The sequence below is a fragment of the Charadrius vociferus genome, unplaced genomic scaffold, assembly GCF_000708025.1.
Source record: "Charadrius vociferus isolate BGI_N301 unplaced genomic scaffold, ASM70802v2 scaffold477, whole genome shotgun sequence".
NCBI classification, from domain to species: domain Eukaryota; kingdom Metazoa; phylum Chordata; class Aves; order Charadriiformes; family Charadriidae; genus Charadrius; species Charadrius vociferus.
In genome coordinates, this window is record NW_009649449.1 from 4,137,391 (window position 1) to 4,153,617 (window position 16,227).

General features: G+C 46.0%; 1 protein-coding gene across 1 annotated transcript in view; it reads left to right on the plus strand.

Moving 5' to 3' along the window:
• SKI (SKI proto-oncogene) overlaps window positions 1-15,943 on the plus strand; it is a 114,115-nt gene extending 98,172 nt beyond the window's left edge. The window contains exons 2-7 of the mRNA XM_009889614.1: window positions 5,012-5,137; window positions 5,637-5,752; window positions 7,693-7,967; window positions 8,945-9,246; window positions 11,887-12,117; window positions 15,755-15,943. Of these exons, the coding sequence (XP_009887916.1) occupies window positions 5,012-5,137; window positions 5,637-5,752; window positions 7,693-7,967; window positions 8,945-9,246; window positions 11,887-12,117; window positions 15,755-15,943 (1,239 nt within the window). The remainder of the gene's footprint in view (window positions 1-5,011; window positions 5,138-5,636; window positions 5,753-7,692; window positions 7,968-8,944; window positions 9,247-11,886; window positions 12,118-15,754) is intronic.
• Window positions 15,944-16,227: the final 284 nt, after the last annotated feature.

Below are 16,227 nucleotides of genomic sequence, written 5' to 3' on the forward strand. Positions count from 1 at the left end.
GAGCTGCAATGGCAGCCGCCACAGCGCCGGGCTGGCCCTGCCTCACCGCCTGCGAGGAGCAGAGGAGCTGGGAGTTTTTATTCTTGCTCTCGTATCATTCCCCACAAGTAGTGGAAATGCATCCCCACCTAGCCTGGGAGAGGTCACAAACACAGATAAACATATGCCGTTACCCCATTTTAACAGAGATCTGTGTTTCCAATTAGGTTTTGGAATTTGATGGCAAATTTAGACCCAGTTATGGGGAGATTCTATTGGGAGAGGATAGATCAGAATTTGGAGCACGGGGTGCTTTGCTGAAGGTACATTTCTAAGCTGAAAGCTGCACGGGCGAGGTGGCCTCTTCATTTCCCACTCTTTTCACCTGACGTTTTCCATTCTTAACAAGGCAAAAGCAGCCCATTTTTCACTACCGCATGCATCACTACACGTTAGCTGAGCAACATAGCAAGACCTGAAGTTTGAAAGATTTTTAACAGGGTCCTTGGTGTTTTGTGAACATGGGTTTGTGCTGAGTTTCGGCCCCGCTCAGTAGTGCTGGTTGGTTTTTTACCCACGACGGACGTGCACGCCTTCGGCAGTGCGTGCCTTTCTGTAGGCTTCGACTGTCAGTTGTGTAAGACCAGTTGCGGTTCCATTGACTTTCCCGTTTTGCAGGATTTGGCCGGTACCAGTGCTCTGTCCCCCAAAAGGGAGTGCTGCCTTCTTGGTAGTGCTCTCAGCTGATCCGTAGAGGAACGCTGCTCCCACCACAGGGGTCGGGAGGCTGCAGTGGCCGTCGCTGCGTGCCACCAGCAAAGCACAAGGAGAGAACAAAAGTCGTCTACTCAGCCCAGTTACATAGTGTTGGAAATAAGGTAGGGAAAAGAAAGTGTATTACTTCAGGAAATGTATTTTGGTAGGTCCTCAGGCACCAAGAATCATACCTGTGAGCACTCCCAAATTTTAACATTTAAGATCTTTTTCTGGGCTTTTTTTTCATTCTATGTTGCAATGAAAAGTAACGTCTGGGTATGGTGTTGAGCTGGTGCTGCTTGGTCTGCGGTCGTGTTCGTGGAACGGAGCACGGGGGAGGGCTGGTCTTTCTGAAGAGTGGATGGTCAAAAATTCTTTCTACTGATCTCCTGGTTTACTACTGTAATACTTAATTGAAGTAGAAAGTTTGATCAGACAAGTCAAATGTGGCCCTGGTTGGCTAGAGGCCAAATTGGGCTGCTTAATTTCAGTGTGCCTTAAAATGGCTGACGTTAAAGTTCACATGCCCAAATTTCCCTTTGGAATGTACTTTTAAAAATCTTTTTTTAGTAACTTTGTAAATCTTTCTGGATCTGCTTTTCCTCAAAAATCAATTGCTTCAGGAAACAAGAGTCCAAAAGCTTAAGTAAATGTTTCATACAGCTTTTCTGAACCCATTTTTTATCATGAAGTTTCTTACATCAGTGGATTGCAGAAAAGGTATATGAACAAATCGCTTTGCCCAGCACAAAGCCCATTTGACAACAAATTATTACGTGGCCTGCAAAGGAAGAAAAACTGAATAGGAAATAAGGCAACATTTATTTCAGTCTTCTAGGGGTTGGGTTCAAGTTTTTTGTAAGTCATGTATGAAGATGGGAAGATGGCAAAAAAATGTACATCAGATTTTCAGTATCTCTTTTGCAACTTTGTATGTTTCATTATTTGGCAAAGAGAGAAAATGAAATAAAATCATCCATCTTTGAGCCAATACCAAGGTTTGCTGGCTGCTGTGGCTGGGTTGGAAGTGTCAGAGTGGGGTACATTGTTGCCTGGAGTCTGTCCTAGAGTGGGATGTAATCGGTGAGTCACATGAAGAGAAGATTTTGTGTTCAGTATCTCATCTTGTTCCTCATCTTCCTGTAGTTGTGAGCAAATTTGTTTGTGCCTCTTTCAGCGTCAGAATGCTGCGCAAAACAAGAGAGGTGCGGTACAGTATGTTACTGACCGGCTTTGGATCTTTATAGGTGGAATTTTTGTTGAGTTCATGACACAGCCGCAGTATTTCTGCGAAGGGGGACGGAACTGTCTTCAGTGGGATGTTTAAGCAGATAGAAATATACCAGAGGAAAAATGGAATCAAATGACTGCAGGTTGTAGTGAGAGGCCTTCTGTTTCATGAGTTTCAGAGATGAACCTCCATTCCTCGATGAATAGCAACACATAGTGCCTCAGTATTTCATAGACCAGGTGGCAAACAACCAGAACTGCTGCTTTTCTGCATTGTTAAAATGGAACCTCGATACGTGGTGGGTTTTTTAAAGCGTGTACTGAGAGGCAATTCCTGCCTCAACCAGCAGATGATCTGTGTAAACCACATGGGATAGTGGATGGAAAGAAAACTGGTGGACGTCATTACAGCAGGTCAGAAATTATACTGGCAGCAGCCCTTTTTTGGGTCCAGCTGAAGTGCTTTACCCATTTAGACAGCACTGGTTTGTTAGGAATACTGAAGAGTCTGGTGGTGGATGATGACTTGAAGTTAGAAAAATCTACATGCCCCATCTAGCACCTGCTTTTCTCACCCCCTTTTGTCACCCCATTTCCACTCGTGGGTAAGGAAAACCTGTTTTTCCCCCAGGCACACCTTGTTTACTGCTTTTTTTTTCTAGCAGCAGCTCATGGTTTCAGATCAATACCGGCTCCTGGCAACAAAAGACTAAGCATCATTTCCCGGGTCTACTGAAATGCTTTGCGCTCAGAGCCCTCCTGACCCTTGGTGTCAGCCTTGGTGTCCGGGGGAGAGAAGGGGGACAGCGGAGAAAGCTGAAGATGAGACATGATTTCTTTAAAAACGCAAATGAGATCATTCTGTTGACATACCTCTCCTGGAACCTTTCTAAACCCTGACACTTGCTCTCCTTTTCCCAAAGCGGCTCGTTTTCACGCCTGCCCGGGGGTGCTGGTCCCGCGGGGGGCGGTGAGCGATGTGGCCGAGGGGGTCCCGGGCCCGGGCCGGCCGTCTCCAGCCCGGCCTGAACAGAATGTTCTGCAGACAGCAGAGCGCGGATGGTCGGGGGGAGGAACGGGTTTCCATGCTGAGTCTTGCCACCTGTTGCCTTTTTCATTCCAAGCCCCCCTTCCTCCCCACCCTCCGCCCCAAGTTCCCCTCCCCACACAGCTCACCATCCCCAGTGGATAGGGCTGGGATCAGTGGTCGCTTGCCAAATACCTTTCTCATGCTGTCACTAATTCTGCACAGACAGCATCTCTGAAAGCAAACACAAATCTTTTCCAATGCATTGTCCTGCGTTTTCTACAAAAAGCATTTAGAAATGCCTGTTCTTAGTTGAGTTAGATGGGAGGGACCACGCCATAGCCACTGCAAGAGTCAACCCTTGGGAAGCCTGAAGCTGTGCCGAAAGAATCCTCTGCAAATCCGTTGAAGCTGTCATTTGGCACTGGCACGGGCTAATTTTGTACTTGGGGTTACACATATACACACCCATGTCATTCTTCATCTGCTACATATGGAAAGCTGCCCCAAGCTCCGGAGTGCCAGGGAATGTTTTACTAAAACCTCCAGACTTGGTTTGATTGTGTTACTATGCACACTGGGCTGTGGAAGCGGTACGAGCGGCGTGTGCCGCCAGATGAACTGGCATTAGCTAGATAGTCATCGCCTTGAGCCGGCGTTCCACGCTGCTGCCCTGCTTCCATGGAAGCGGTAGACTGTTGGTGGACGTGAGGTCTTAATTTCCTCCTAATTAAGGTGTGCAAAAGGGATGGCATTGCTTTAGTTACGTAGCTGTTGGGTTTGCCTGGAAGTCAGTTGGGAGTCTGGAGAAGTGCGTTTTAACAATGCTGCTTTCAGTTCCTCATGTGCGCTTCAGGTGGAGTCGTTTAGATCACAAGTGTCAGGAGCGAATAATCATTTGGAACAGCAGTCTCGGAGTTGCCAATTTAAGATGCCTCGAAGGGGACCGATTTGCGGAACACAAGACACTGGCAAATAAGCTCCTTTCTTTCATGAGCAGATAGACCCGGGTTTGGAGCATTTCGGGCTCTCCAAGTGTTGCCCTGCCTGCGTTGTACAGACACACCTGTATAAATACTTGTTTGCCCACAAAAGTCACAGAAGGGTGTAAAGATGAAAAAATGTAATGCAAATATGAGTGATTACTGGTTATTGCGGCACGGTTCTGCCACCTTACTTAGAACCAAGTTGAACGGGAATATGGAAAGGTAGAGAGTTTGGAATTGCAAAAAGAATGAAAAGAAAGAAAAAGGAATAGAAACGGAGGTGGTATGTTTCTCTTATTATTTCTAGCCGTGATGCAGCATAAGGTCCAGAACCTTCTCCCTCCCTGCTGATAGACGTGTTTGTACTGGCAAGGCTTCAAGCTGGTATCCCCACTGCACCAGTTAAACCAGTAGTTACCAATTTTTTTGCAAGCCACGCTGGGACTATAGGAATTTTATTCCTTCACAGTGTTGAAGGAAAGGGGTTTTGCTTGCCAAAGGGCTTTCTTATGCTTGAGGATGATTTATGGGCCAAGCTGAGCCACTTGTGGAAAAGGCAAAGCAGCTCTTGGCAGCACCCCCAGAATCCACTGCAGCTGTGGGGTAGTGAAGTCATCGGCATAACAACCACTGCAAACAGAATAACAAAGTCTGTTCTGTTCTTGTTTAAAATAATCTTTCCAGTTCAGCAACCACATTAAACCTTACCTTTCTGCATACAAAAATAATAAAAGGCAGATAGTCCTCTGCAACATGGTGTGAATGTCTCGCTTCTATTCCTGCCTATCATTCCTGCGCCATCGACGCTTTATTGAAGTCTTTTAAATGAAGGAATGAAGCCATATTCTGTCGTAGTTTGTGTCTGTCCCTTGTTTTCCCTCCTTTGTTTTTCCTTAGGTTTAAAAACGCAGAAAATACCCCCATGTTTCTTTCCTTTAAACACAAAATTTTCTTTTGCCTTATAACCTGTTTCTAAGCTGATTGCAAAATGAGTAATTCTGTCTTTGATTTTTCCTGTCTGTCTTTGTTTCAGGTCCCTTCAGATCCTCCTGCTTCCAAAAAGCCCAAAATAGATGACTCTGCTTCCCAATCTCCAGCTTCTACTGAGAAGGAAAAACAGTCCAGTTGGTTACGGTCTTTATCCAGTTCATCTAATAAGGTGATTGCTGAATATTTTGTAATCAAAAGAGAGATCCAATTAGCATGTAGCATCCCTGTACTGAAAACAGAAGAGCAGATGAGAGGAAGAACTTGCCCAGGTTTTCTAAAGTAATAATACTTCTATCCTTTTCCTAGTAAACATTGAGCTATGCAGTCCTCCCAGTTTCCTTGCTACCTTCCAGTGTACACTGACCTGAGTTGTGACAATGAAGGAAGCAATTCCTTCGTGCCTTTGAGGTACAAGAATCCCGAAAGACTCGGGAGCCTTTTGTGGTATCTGCAAACTACATATAACTTACAGACAAATTAAAAACATGTGAGGTTTTACATTAGTACAGTTCATCTCTTCCAGTGGAATCTACTAAGTAGGTCCTAGCCAGTGGGGGAGCAGTTTCAGAGATAACAGAATGTACCGAAAAGCATCGCTAGCACTCCGGTGCGATTTATAGTTTAAAAGATTGTTTGTGTTTGCTTATTTTTCTTTCCCCTCTTCCCAGAGTATTGGCTGTGTCCATCCCCGTCAGCGTCTCTCAGCTTTCCGGCCCTGGTCCCCTGCTGTATCGGCAAATGAGAAAGAGCTCTCGACCCATCTTCCCGCGTTGATCCGAGACAGGTAAGGAGACGTGGACTGAAGGGAGAATGGGATTAGCGGCCGCGGAGATGTTTTTGACAGCAAGTTGCTTTATGTTTGTTCCCTTGCACTGTCGACTGGTGGCTTTGTAGTTCATTCAGTCGGTCCACTAGTATCAGATCACAGAGCGTTTGCAGCTGCAGTGCTTTAATTTGTAGAAGGGAAACAAAAAATAAGTACTGTTGTTTTCTGCATTCATTAGGTAAGTGAAACATGCCACCAAAGTCTGAAATGCAGGCTGTTTTTCTATGAACTTAAGATCATTTTGGGGGACAGTCATCAGAAGTTCCCAGGCTTCCCTGTTCAAAGGAAGACGGAGTTACTCTGAGGGCAGGTGGGCCGGCACCAGCCAGCTATTTCCAGGCAACTGCCAATTGGTAAGTGCGGCAGCTCTGGACCTAGGTAAGTGAAACATGCCATCAAACTCTGAAATGCAGGCTGTTTTTCTATGAACTTAAGATCATTTTGGGGGACAGTCATCAGAAGTTCCCAGGCTTCCCTGTTCAAAGGAAGACGGAGTTACTCTGAGGGCAGGTGGGCCGGCACCAGCCAGCTATTTCCAGGCAACTGCCAATTGGTAAGTGCGGCAGCTCTGGACCGCTGGCCGGGCAGCACGTTGCCAACACAGCTGGTGCTGCCTCCTCTACTGACAATGCCATCGGAGGATGAAGGGCTGAACGGACAGCACAGGCTGCCCCCTTCCCTCTCGATGGGCAGTGGTCCTGGGGGTGATGGCAGAGCACACCGGGCAGGAGAGCCTGCGGGAGACTCCTCGGCTTGTAAGACCCGTCAGAAAGCTGATGTTACAGGCCAGATTCTGCTCTTGGATAGAACATAATTAAACTGGTACAAGAACGAGTCACCACCCATAATAGGTGAGACTCCTGGTGTCACAGTTAGAAGGGAAAGTGTCAATGCAATTGCACATTCCTTTGCCAGACTTGAACTGTTCAGTCTGAAAAATCTTTGTGACAGATTTCTGCCTAAGGGTAATGGTTTCTTTGGAAAGTTTGACTAAAGTGGCCAGGTGTTTTGAGAGAGCGTTATGGAGAACATATTTTGCTGCTTTTAGGAACAAGTTTCTTAGAAACTGTGGGGTTTGATTTTATTTAAAAAAAACAACAAAAAAGCCTACCAGCATATCCGTGCTTTTAAACAGACTTTTCATTAGGTTGGGAGAGAAGGGCTAAACTGGTGTAAGAGTGTGGTATCTCTGTGAGAAATTTCACCAATTTAAATATTGGAAAAAAACCAAAACCAAACACCTTCAACAAGTTTAGGAGAAATTTTAATACATGACTTATGACTGAAGGTACATCATGTAGTGAGATGCTGAATTGAAGTTGCAAAGACAGTCTTTGCTCTGTTTTTTGCAAAATTGTGTGTATTTGACATTACAATATTACTGTCCTTTAACATAGGTTTGTTGGGGTTTTTAACTGTGGTTTTACACACATGCGCTTAGACGCATGCTGCGTCGAAACATTAAATGCTTTTTGCACTCCCGTGGCCTTTCTTAAGGAAGTGGCGTTTCCAGGTTTACAAAACAGTTGTGGATAGACAGAAGTAAAACTGTGCAGTTAAGTAAAACAATAATGCACGAAGATCATGATGAAACATCATTATAACTTTTAGGCTGTGGGAGATCTCATCTCTTTGGTGCTCTTAGAATATGTGGTACTTCGAATAGGATCCCTTCTGAACTGGCTGGAGATCAGCTGTATAAATCATCTCCATGTTTAAATGAGTGCAAAACGCTAAGCAGATATATAAGCAGATTCTTAGCAGGTGTATATCAATGGAACTTCCCTGTCATTCCAGTACGCGTCTTGCAGTTTCGGTGTAACACGTGGATTGGGAAGCATTTTAAAGCCAAGAATGTGACTATTTTCTCCTTCTTTTTGCCTCCCCCTCTAAAACAGTTTTTACTCCTACAAAAGCTTTGAGAATGCTGTGGCCCCCAATGTGGCACTTGCACCTCCAGCCCAACAGAAAATTGTCAGCAACCCCCCCTGTGCCACAGTGGTGTCCCGGAGCAGCGAGCCACTGAGCAGCACTGTCCAGCCACGGAAAAGAAAAATTGCTGCAGAGAACACAGTTATCCCAGAGGCAGCAGCCACTGTTGCAGCCACCGTTACTGCCACTGAAGAGGATAAGGAATCAGAAGCAGAAATTGAAGTAGAAACCAGGGAAGAATGTAAGTGACAGTTATATCTGCCTTTATTTTATTTGTGCTGGATTTTCCTAAGTAATCCACATGAGTTAGCTGTGCAACTTCTGTTGTGATTAAATATAATTCTGGAAGCCTAATACCTCAGCGAGATGTAAAAATACAGCCTTAAGTAACGATGAAAACCAAGAATGGAGCATCAGTTTGGGGGAGGTGTCCCTGTGAGAGGAGTGCGCGTTGACAAAAAGAAGCACCTGAACCACAGGTGTCCACTGCCCTGGTGTCTTTTATTGAAGCAGGTGAGTGTTGTGCAGAGGACAAAACGTATGTGGTGTTCACGTAAGAACTGATGGTTTGCCGTCTGATCAAGAGCCTTCCGTAGAAGCCTTTGTGGGATACGCACAAATAGCCTGTAAAAATTCTAGAGCCCACACATGAGCAAGTGCGGATTTTTGTGTCAAAGAATGTGGTGACACAGTTTCAGTACTGCATCCGTGGAGTCGAATACGTAAGGATCAAGAGCCACTATGTTCTTCAGCAGTGTTCTGATAGTGGGCCTCTCAGCGGAAGATGAAAGCAGACACTGCTATCACCTTATTGATGTCACTTCGATAATTCTGCTGCTGCCCTCAGTATGTTCAGCCTTTACTCAGTGAATGCAGTTCATGTGAAAAGAAAAAAATTACCCACTGAAAACAGCAGGATCATGTAGGTTTCCCTGAAGAAATCTGTTTCTTGACACCCATGGAGAAAACACTGTTTGTGACATAAATTCCAAAGTCACGATTGAAGCAAATTGTAGGTTGGTCCCTTAAGTCAGTCAGGTTTGCATCTTCATCACATTTCGAGTATCAAAGTATAAAATGAGTATTTTCTTTCTTCCATTTTTTTCATTCAATATTGAGTATCTCCTCTGTACAGACCAGCACAGGGCCTCAGCATATTTTGAGTTGTCTTCGGTTTAGACATATTTTTTATTAATTTTCGATGTTTCTATTTTTCAGTCACCTCCTCCTTATCCTCGCTCTCCTCCCCATCCTTTACTTCATCCAGCTCTGCAAAGGACATGAGCTCACCTGGGATGCAAGCCCCAGTCCCAGTCAACAGTTCATATGAGGTTGCAACGCACTCTGACTCTCACAGCAGCGGGCTGGAAGCGGAGCTGGAGCACCTAAGGCAGGCCCTGGACAGTGGCCTAGATACAAAAGAAGCCAAAGAAAAATTCCTCCACGAAGTTGTTAAAATGAGAGTGAAGCAGGAAGAGAAGCTAAATGCCGCCTTGCAAGCCAAACGCAGTCTACATCAGGTAATGCTGAAAAATAGCTTGCTCTTACCGCTGTCTCTAAACACTCTTCCAGGTAGAAACCATTAGGTAGTCGCATGTAAAAAAGAATTGCCTCGTTTTTCCCAAATAGCAACAGCCTCTACTGGGGTACTGTTAGTAAATCCAGCTGGGAAACCAAAGTAGACAGGAACCATTCCCACATTTTTAAGCTTGCCACCTGGTTTTGCCTTGGGGTATAAATCCATGGTTACCAAAATCAACATCTTTTCGTTACTGAAAAAATCTTCTAGTCCAGCACCATTTCTTTTGTTTTCATTTCACTGAACTAGAAACATTTCTGTCCTTATGGAGGCTTCATCAAGTTTTACAAGATTGGTGGAAGTCCTGCCATTGCCCCGCTGAGGGAGGGTCTTCCTGGGACGCAGAGACGCTCGCTGAAGCTCTGACAAAGAGCTGAGCTGCAGAGCTTTGTTGGGCGTTCCATCAGCCACGCTTCATTCAGTGAAGCAGCTCCTTATTTCTGGAAATCCACGATACATCGATCGTGTCAAAGAAAGAGTGGTCAGACAAAAGGCTGCGGATAAGTACTGACCATTTGCAAATCGCAGCGGCTGAACAGAATGGCGTGTGAACTTTTTTTTAATTTGAGCTGGGGCAAAATAGTACATAGAAATGGAGGACAGAGCCAGATTTGTGTGTCCGCTTTGAATATTGTATGTGGAGCTGTAACCAAACTAGAAGTGGAATCTGTTAGATGCATCTGGGGTGCCCCCTGTGAAATAAGGGCCTTGTTTCATCTAGCGTGGGAGATGGCAAACCAGTGCTTGTACTGCTGGTCAAAAGCAGGCGTACAGCCTGGTTAGCCGGCACAAGGCGTTTTGTTTCTCTGGGGAATAAAACAAAGGCCAGTAGCTCACAGGTGTGATTTGTGTGCAATGCGACTGCCGTGTTTAAAGCACCACCAAAAAACCCCGGTCCGCAAAACCCCAGTAGTAGATTCAAGTGTTCTCCGAGCAGGCAGGAGAAGGTGAGAGGGAGATTGTATGAAGTGTGCAGATAGGATCACAATTAGAATTTTGACCAAAGTTTGCCAACTCAAATTTCTGTGAGAGCTGCGTATAGCAAGCCAGTTTCTGTGCCGCACACCTCTCCCGTGGGCACGGCTCGTCACAGCCGAGCTGCAGATCCGGGTCCCCGAGAAGGGAGGCCGAGAGCTGTCTTTTCAACTGAACTGCTTGTTCACTGTCACCTTGAGCAAATCACTTCATTCCCTTGTGTTTCAGTAAATATACGGTTTATTTTTTGTATTTAAAAGTAAATATTTATAACTAATATATATTTAAAGCTATTTTTTAAATATCTAAGCTAAATACACAGTGTGTACTTAAAGTAGAGCAGGGATTACATGAAGTAGTTGATGAAGCAAAATTGAGTGTTGCGGCATTAAATCAAGCTCCGTGTCAGTGTGAGAGGGAATACGGTATTTGGCCATCGCTTTCCACTCGGGCGGCTGTGGGTTTCCAGTTCCGCGTGCCGAGACGGGACCTGTGTGCCTGCTTCCACAGGCTGAGCTAACAATGGCCTGGCTGGGAAGTGAGATTGTCGAAAGAGTGAATTTCCCATGACCCGACTGCAGCGTTACTTAACAGAAACACGTTGCTGCGCGGGTTTGACTCTGACAGAGAGGAAATGCTGCTTCTGGGGGAAAAAAAAAATCGACTTTAGTTTCTAATTTAACCACTTAGGAGACAGACCTTTAGTGAGCCATGTTTTTGTGCTTATGATGAATACGTCTTTTAACAACAGCTTTTTAAAAACTTCCAAGTTTCTTCCGTTGTACCTTTAGGTCCCTTATCATCATCACTTCAATTAAGGGCTCTCTCTTGCCTTGGAGATTTCAGGGCGGCAGCCCCTATTAAGAACCTGGACAGTGAGAGTGGTAATTTCCAGAGCAAAGCGTGGTTTCGATTTAGCTTAAGGTTTTAGCCTGGAGTTTTCCAGATGTTGTGACAGAGCGGTGCGTTGGCTGGTCGCCAAGAGACTTAGGGCTACACACCAGTTACCTACAGCAAAACAAAACCGCCTAGAGTGAGAAAGAAGATAGACGATTTGTTTTTTCTCATACTTGCCTTAAGTGGATTGTTGCGGGGCTTGGTAAAATGGAACTGCTTACTGAGTTCTTCAGCAAGTGGTAAACTTTCTCGTTCAGCTTTGCTGTACACAAAGGGCACTCACAAATTGCATTTATCATCACATTGTGTATCGTCAGTGTCTTCAATTAAAGTGCAGGCGTTACAGTTGGTTTGTTTGAAACTTCGAGCTGGTGTAGAGCACATTGCTGGTAGCTCTCTCCAACTGCAGTTCATCTTTATTCAGTCACAGATGGTCACAGCTATTTTGCTTGACAAAGCAAAATGTGGCTGTGGCGTATAGCTTTTTATTGTCCCAGAATTCAGCGTATCTTGAGTGTAGGATCTCATGTTGATTTAAAGGAGAAGAGCTTGTACAAAGTTCAGAATGAGGTTTAGACATGAGCCTTCTCCGTCATGACCAACAGAAGGTGGGGATTTAATTTGGATCACTTCTCTACAGTTCTGGTTCTTTGGACTAATTTAGCCCCTGCTCCTCGTTTCTCACGAGTTAACTGCTTTTCTGTTCTAGGAGCTGGAGTTCCTAAGAGTGGCTAAGAAAGAGAAACTGAGAGAAGCAACAGAGGCGAAGCGCAACTTAAGGAAAGAGATTGAACGTCTGAGAGCTGAGAACGAGAAGAAAATGAAGGAAGCCAATGAGTCTCGGATACGACTGAAGAGGGAGCTGGAACAAGCCAGGCAGATCCGGGTGTGTGACAAGGGCTGTGAAGCAGGCAGGCTCCGGGCCAAGTACTCAGCCCAGGTAAGACCCGGACGCTGAAAGCTATAATAACAAGTGAGCTTAGTATTTCTGCAGTTTTCAGGGTTAGTTCAAGTGTCTGTCTGTCCTCTAATGCCCGTGGCCTTGTTTTGTCTAATGTGATACGAGTCCAGCTCCTTTCTCTGCCCCATCGTGTTGGTTCCCAGCCCCAGTCCTGCTGCAGGGATGGGGCAGAGGAGCGCCCACGCTGCGCTCCGACCGCCTGTGTCAGCCGCACGGCACTGCGTAGAGCTTTGCACATTTCGCCCTTGAAAATCACCATTTACAGAGAACTAAAACAAATGCTAGACATCATTTCCGTTCCACTTATACTCAGTTGGCACTGGCAGTGCATAGGGATCCATTTCAATTCGGTAAATATTAGGCAGAGCCACGTTCTCTAATAGTATTTTTCCTTGAAATCAGCCTAGACCTACAGGAACTATTTAAAACAAGAGAAGAGCCCAAGGCCCGGCAATAAGCAAACTGCAGTGCTGGGAAGGAGCGATGTTTAGAGCTGTAAAGCACAAGATGAGCAAACTGTCAGGTCTAAGAAAAGGCTTCCAGTTTGATCTCGATGGAAGTTCTAGGAATGCAGGAACATGTTGTTACAAGCAACATGGGTGCTTTCAGCTTTTGAACTAAAAATCCCTCCCCGCCCTCTCCGTATCACATTCTCTTGTAATAAAAGACTTTGAAGTTTATTTAAAACCTCCAGAGCCAAGTGAAGCAAGAGCTCAGGCTGCACGGCCTTAAGTCGCCGTGTTGTGTCTTGGTGTCGCAGGGCATGCGGAATGCAAGGCCAGCCGCTGGTCCAAGCCCCTGAAGTGACCCAGCCTAACAGGCTGAGCTGAGAGCAGAACGGCAGCCGCCTGGATTGCCGTGAGAAACAGCCCTGAAGAGGAATCCGTTGCGTGCCCTGCCTTCCCCTTCCTCCAATAAAACCATCCCAGTTGCCCAGTAATGCTGGTCCTGTAAAAGGGCAGGGTCCCACGCCCAGTGTTAACCCCCTCAACCCCCCTCCTCTAGAAGGAGGAGCTCCCAAACAGCCCCTCTCCTGCCACCTCCCACCTAAACACCCCTCTGCCAGGCCACCGGCCCCAGCACCGCGGCCCCAGCACCGCGGCCCCAGCACCGCGGCCCCAGCACCGCACCTGGCTGAGAAATGCCTAAATAGAAGGCAAGGGTCAGCAGGCGTTGGCAACAGAAGGGCTCTGAAAAATGAGGCACGCTCGCCTAAATTTAAACGCCTACAACAGCACCGTATCACTTACATGCAAATGCCACATAGGTGTCATACATTTGCAAGATTAACTTGCGTGTTGTAACATACCTCAAGTAATGTTAACGGGAACTCTTCCAGAGCGTGGTTACTACAGCAACGGTTCTGCCACGCATGTTGTTAAACACACATGCTGCATGAACGCGTTGTTGCACCTAAAGCAGGAGTTGCAGATATTTGGTGTGGTTACTTTAAGGGTGGGAGGGGGAGGAAAAGAAAAAGCAATAATGATCAGAAATTCTTCTAAGGCCGGGCTGAATAACGGGAAGGGGAGTGGTGCACTTGTACCACTGTGAGCGGTGGCTGCCCGGGAGCCCCGCGGCAGGAAATGATGTGGGCTTCCTCCCGAGCATCACAGGATGTCTCGCTGATAAGAGGTGTCCAGACTAAACAGAACCAGAGTGTGCGCTGCTGCACTGGGCGGTGCCGCCGGCTGACTTCCACTTGAGAGAGAGGAAAAAAGAAAAAGGCAACAGCAAGTGCAGCTAAAAGTGAACCCACAGGGACGGACGCGCACTTTGCAAAGCTGCAGGTGTGTCCGCCCGCGCTGTGTGCTGTGCACGACAGGTTTGGACAATGTGGATTTTCAGTCTCCTAACACATTCCCTCCCTGGGTGGGAATAAATGAGGTTTCCTAATAGGAAAGGCTAAAAATCACCTCAAAAAGAATTCAAGTAGCTGAGCGTTCTGCAGGTTTGTCTTTGCTGAAGCCACTAGTGGCACATTTGCAGTATCAATGCCCTCTCCCGTTGGCTGTACGGAGACTTGCTGGCACAGCACCAGCGTGCAGCGCAGCAGCACGAGGACGCTCATTAAGCCCCAAATGCAGCAAAGCGGTATTAGTGCTGTGCTTGGCAACGACTGTCTCAGGGTCTGGAACGGCTTTATTTAGCAACTGCCTCAGAGGTTTCCGCATGGCACTTAAGGTATTTTTCTATTAAGTAACTTCAAAGTCTGAATTTTACAGAACATAAGAAATTTTAAAATAAAGCTTTATACATCCTTTTATCTTTAATTTGGAGTGCACACACAAAGTTTGTCACTTAGGTTGTGTTCGTCACTTCTTATTTTTGAGGAAACCACGATTCTCTAGCCAGGCTTAGTCTGAGAGGAGTAGCGTCAGGCGAGCGCCAGAGGAACTGGGACAGCTTCAGGGGTGTAAATGTCTTTGTGTAAGCTTAAAGTATTAGATGCCTAATGCCTATGGGATATCAGCATGGTTTATGCCTTCCTTTCTTCTTAGCTTGGTACTGAGATCCAAATACGGACAGGGTGGTGGGCTGGCCTTCATTTTAGTCCAATAGAGGAGTTTTTCTTTCCTTTATTAAATGGCAGTCTGTCTTTGCTAACTGCTAACCTTGTCTGTTTGCGGCCTAAAATTGTGGATTTCAAACGGGTGCAGCTTTTCTACTGTTCACACCCTTGAAGAGTACTGGGGCTTTTCTCTGCCTTTGTTGTCAGTAAGTAAAAAATTGGAAGATTGACTGCTGAGGCCTTCGAGGAGGCTGAGGCCATCTGTGTCTCTTGTTGCAGGTTGCAAAAAGACGGGTAGCTCTCAGCAAGCGATCTCTTCTAAGGCTATTTGGAACATGTATTTCTTTAAGTCCATTTCTGTGCAAAGTTATGACTCACCAGGACCCACTCAGCCCCATTCCCGCCCTCCCAAGGCCACCTTCTTACTTACCAGGTGAAATGGTGCTCATTTCCACCGTTGCTCGGAGAGGTTCTGCTCACTCAGAGGGCTCCCTGCGCCCCAGTTCTCACATGCACCTTCACGCCGTACCTCCCCGTCCTCCCGGCCCGTCTTGCCTCCTTACAGCTCCTTACGTTTAATGCGAAGGCTGTAATGGGTCTCGTACAGGAGAGGAGACTACAACTGCTTTTGTTGGCCATTAATCTCTAGCTGAGACCTGGGCTGTGACCCAGCAACTGGGTCTGGGTTTGGTCACTCCTATTAATGACTGTTGTAAAAGATCCGAAAGTAGAGTACCTGTGCAAACTTACCTTGGAGGTTCGCGTGCTGAAGCGCTGGCTGTGTAAAGAAATAATAGTAACGGTGTAAGTAGTACAGTCAGCAGAGTTCTCGTACACTGAGGCACTCAACTGCTCTGGTTTTCACCCTCCTTTTTGGAACGTAATCCATCAGAGATATTTAAGAATTTAAGAATGTCAAAGCCAAACATGCAAAAAAGTAGGGAAAAGGGAATTCCTTCCTCCCCCCAACTGTGGACGTATGTGGTGTTCTATTACTCTTCTCACTTTGTGCTAAGGTGCTACTCTGTGCTAAAGTCTACAAAATCACAACAGAACTGAAATATTAAAATAGTTTATTATGTTTCTTAATATGCTTTTCTCCAGATTGAGGACCTGCAGGTTAAGCTCCAGCACGCGGAGGCTGACAGGGAGCAGCTCCGAGCCGACCTGATACATGAACGGGAGGCTCGAGAACACTTGGAAAAAGTAGTCAAGGAACTTCAGGAACAACTGTGGCCTAAATCAAGCAGTCAACCCAGCAGCGAGAGCGCGCCCAGCAACATCGAGAACTAAACCACCATCACGTCATCTAACACACATACAGAATGACATATATGCACAGTAAGGGAGGATGTGTGGGGTACGTGTGTAAGTGCATGTGTGAGTAGTTGTGTCTTGGCACACAGATCTATGAATATGGATTCTTATTAGTTGGAAGGCAAATGTTACTCTTTATAACAGAAGCACTGAATTACGCCTCTTTTTTTTCCAATCCATATAGCACAACATCTTACTGTGCCTATAAAACACAAAGTGTTTATAAACAAAATACTTTTAAGTCCACAGCAAATTTTCTA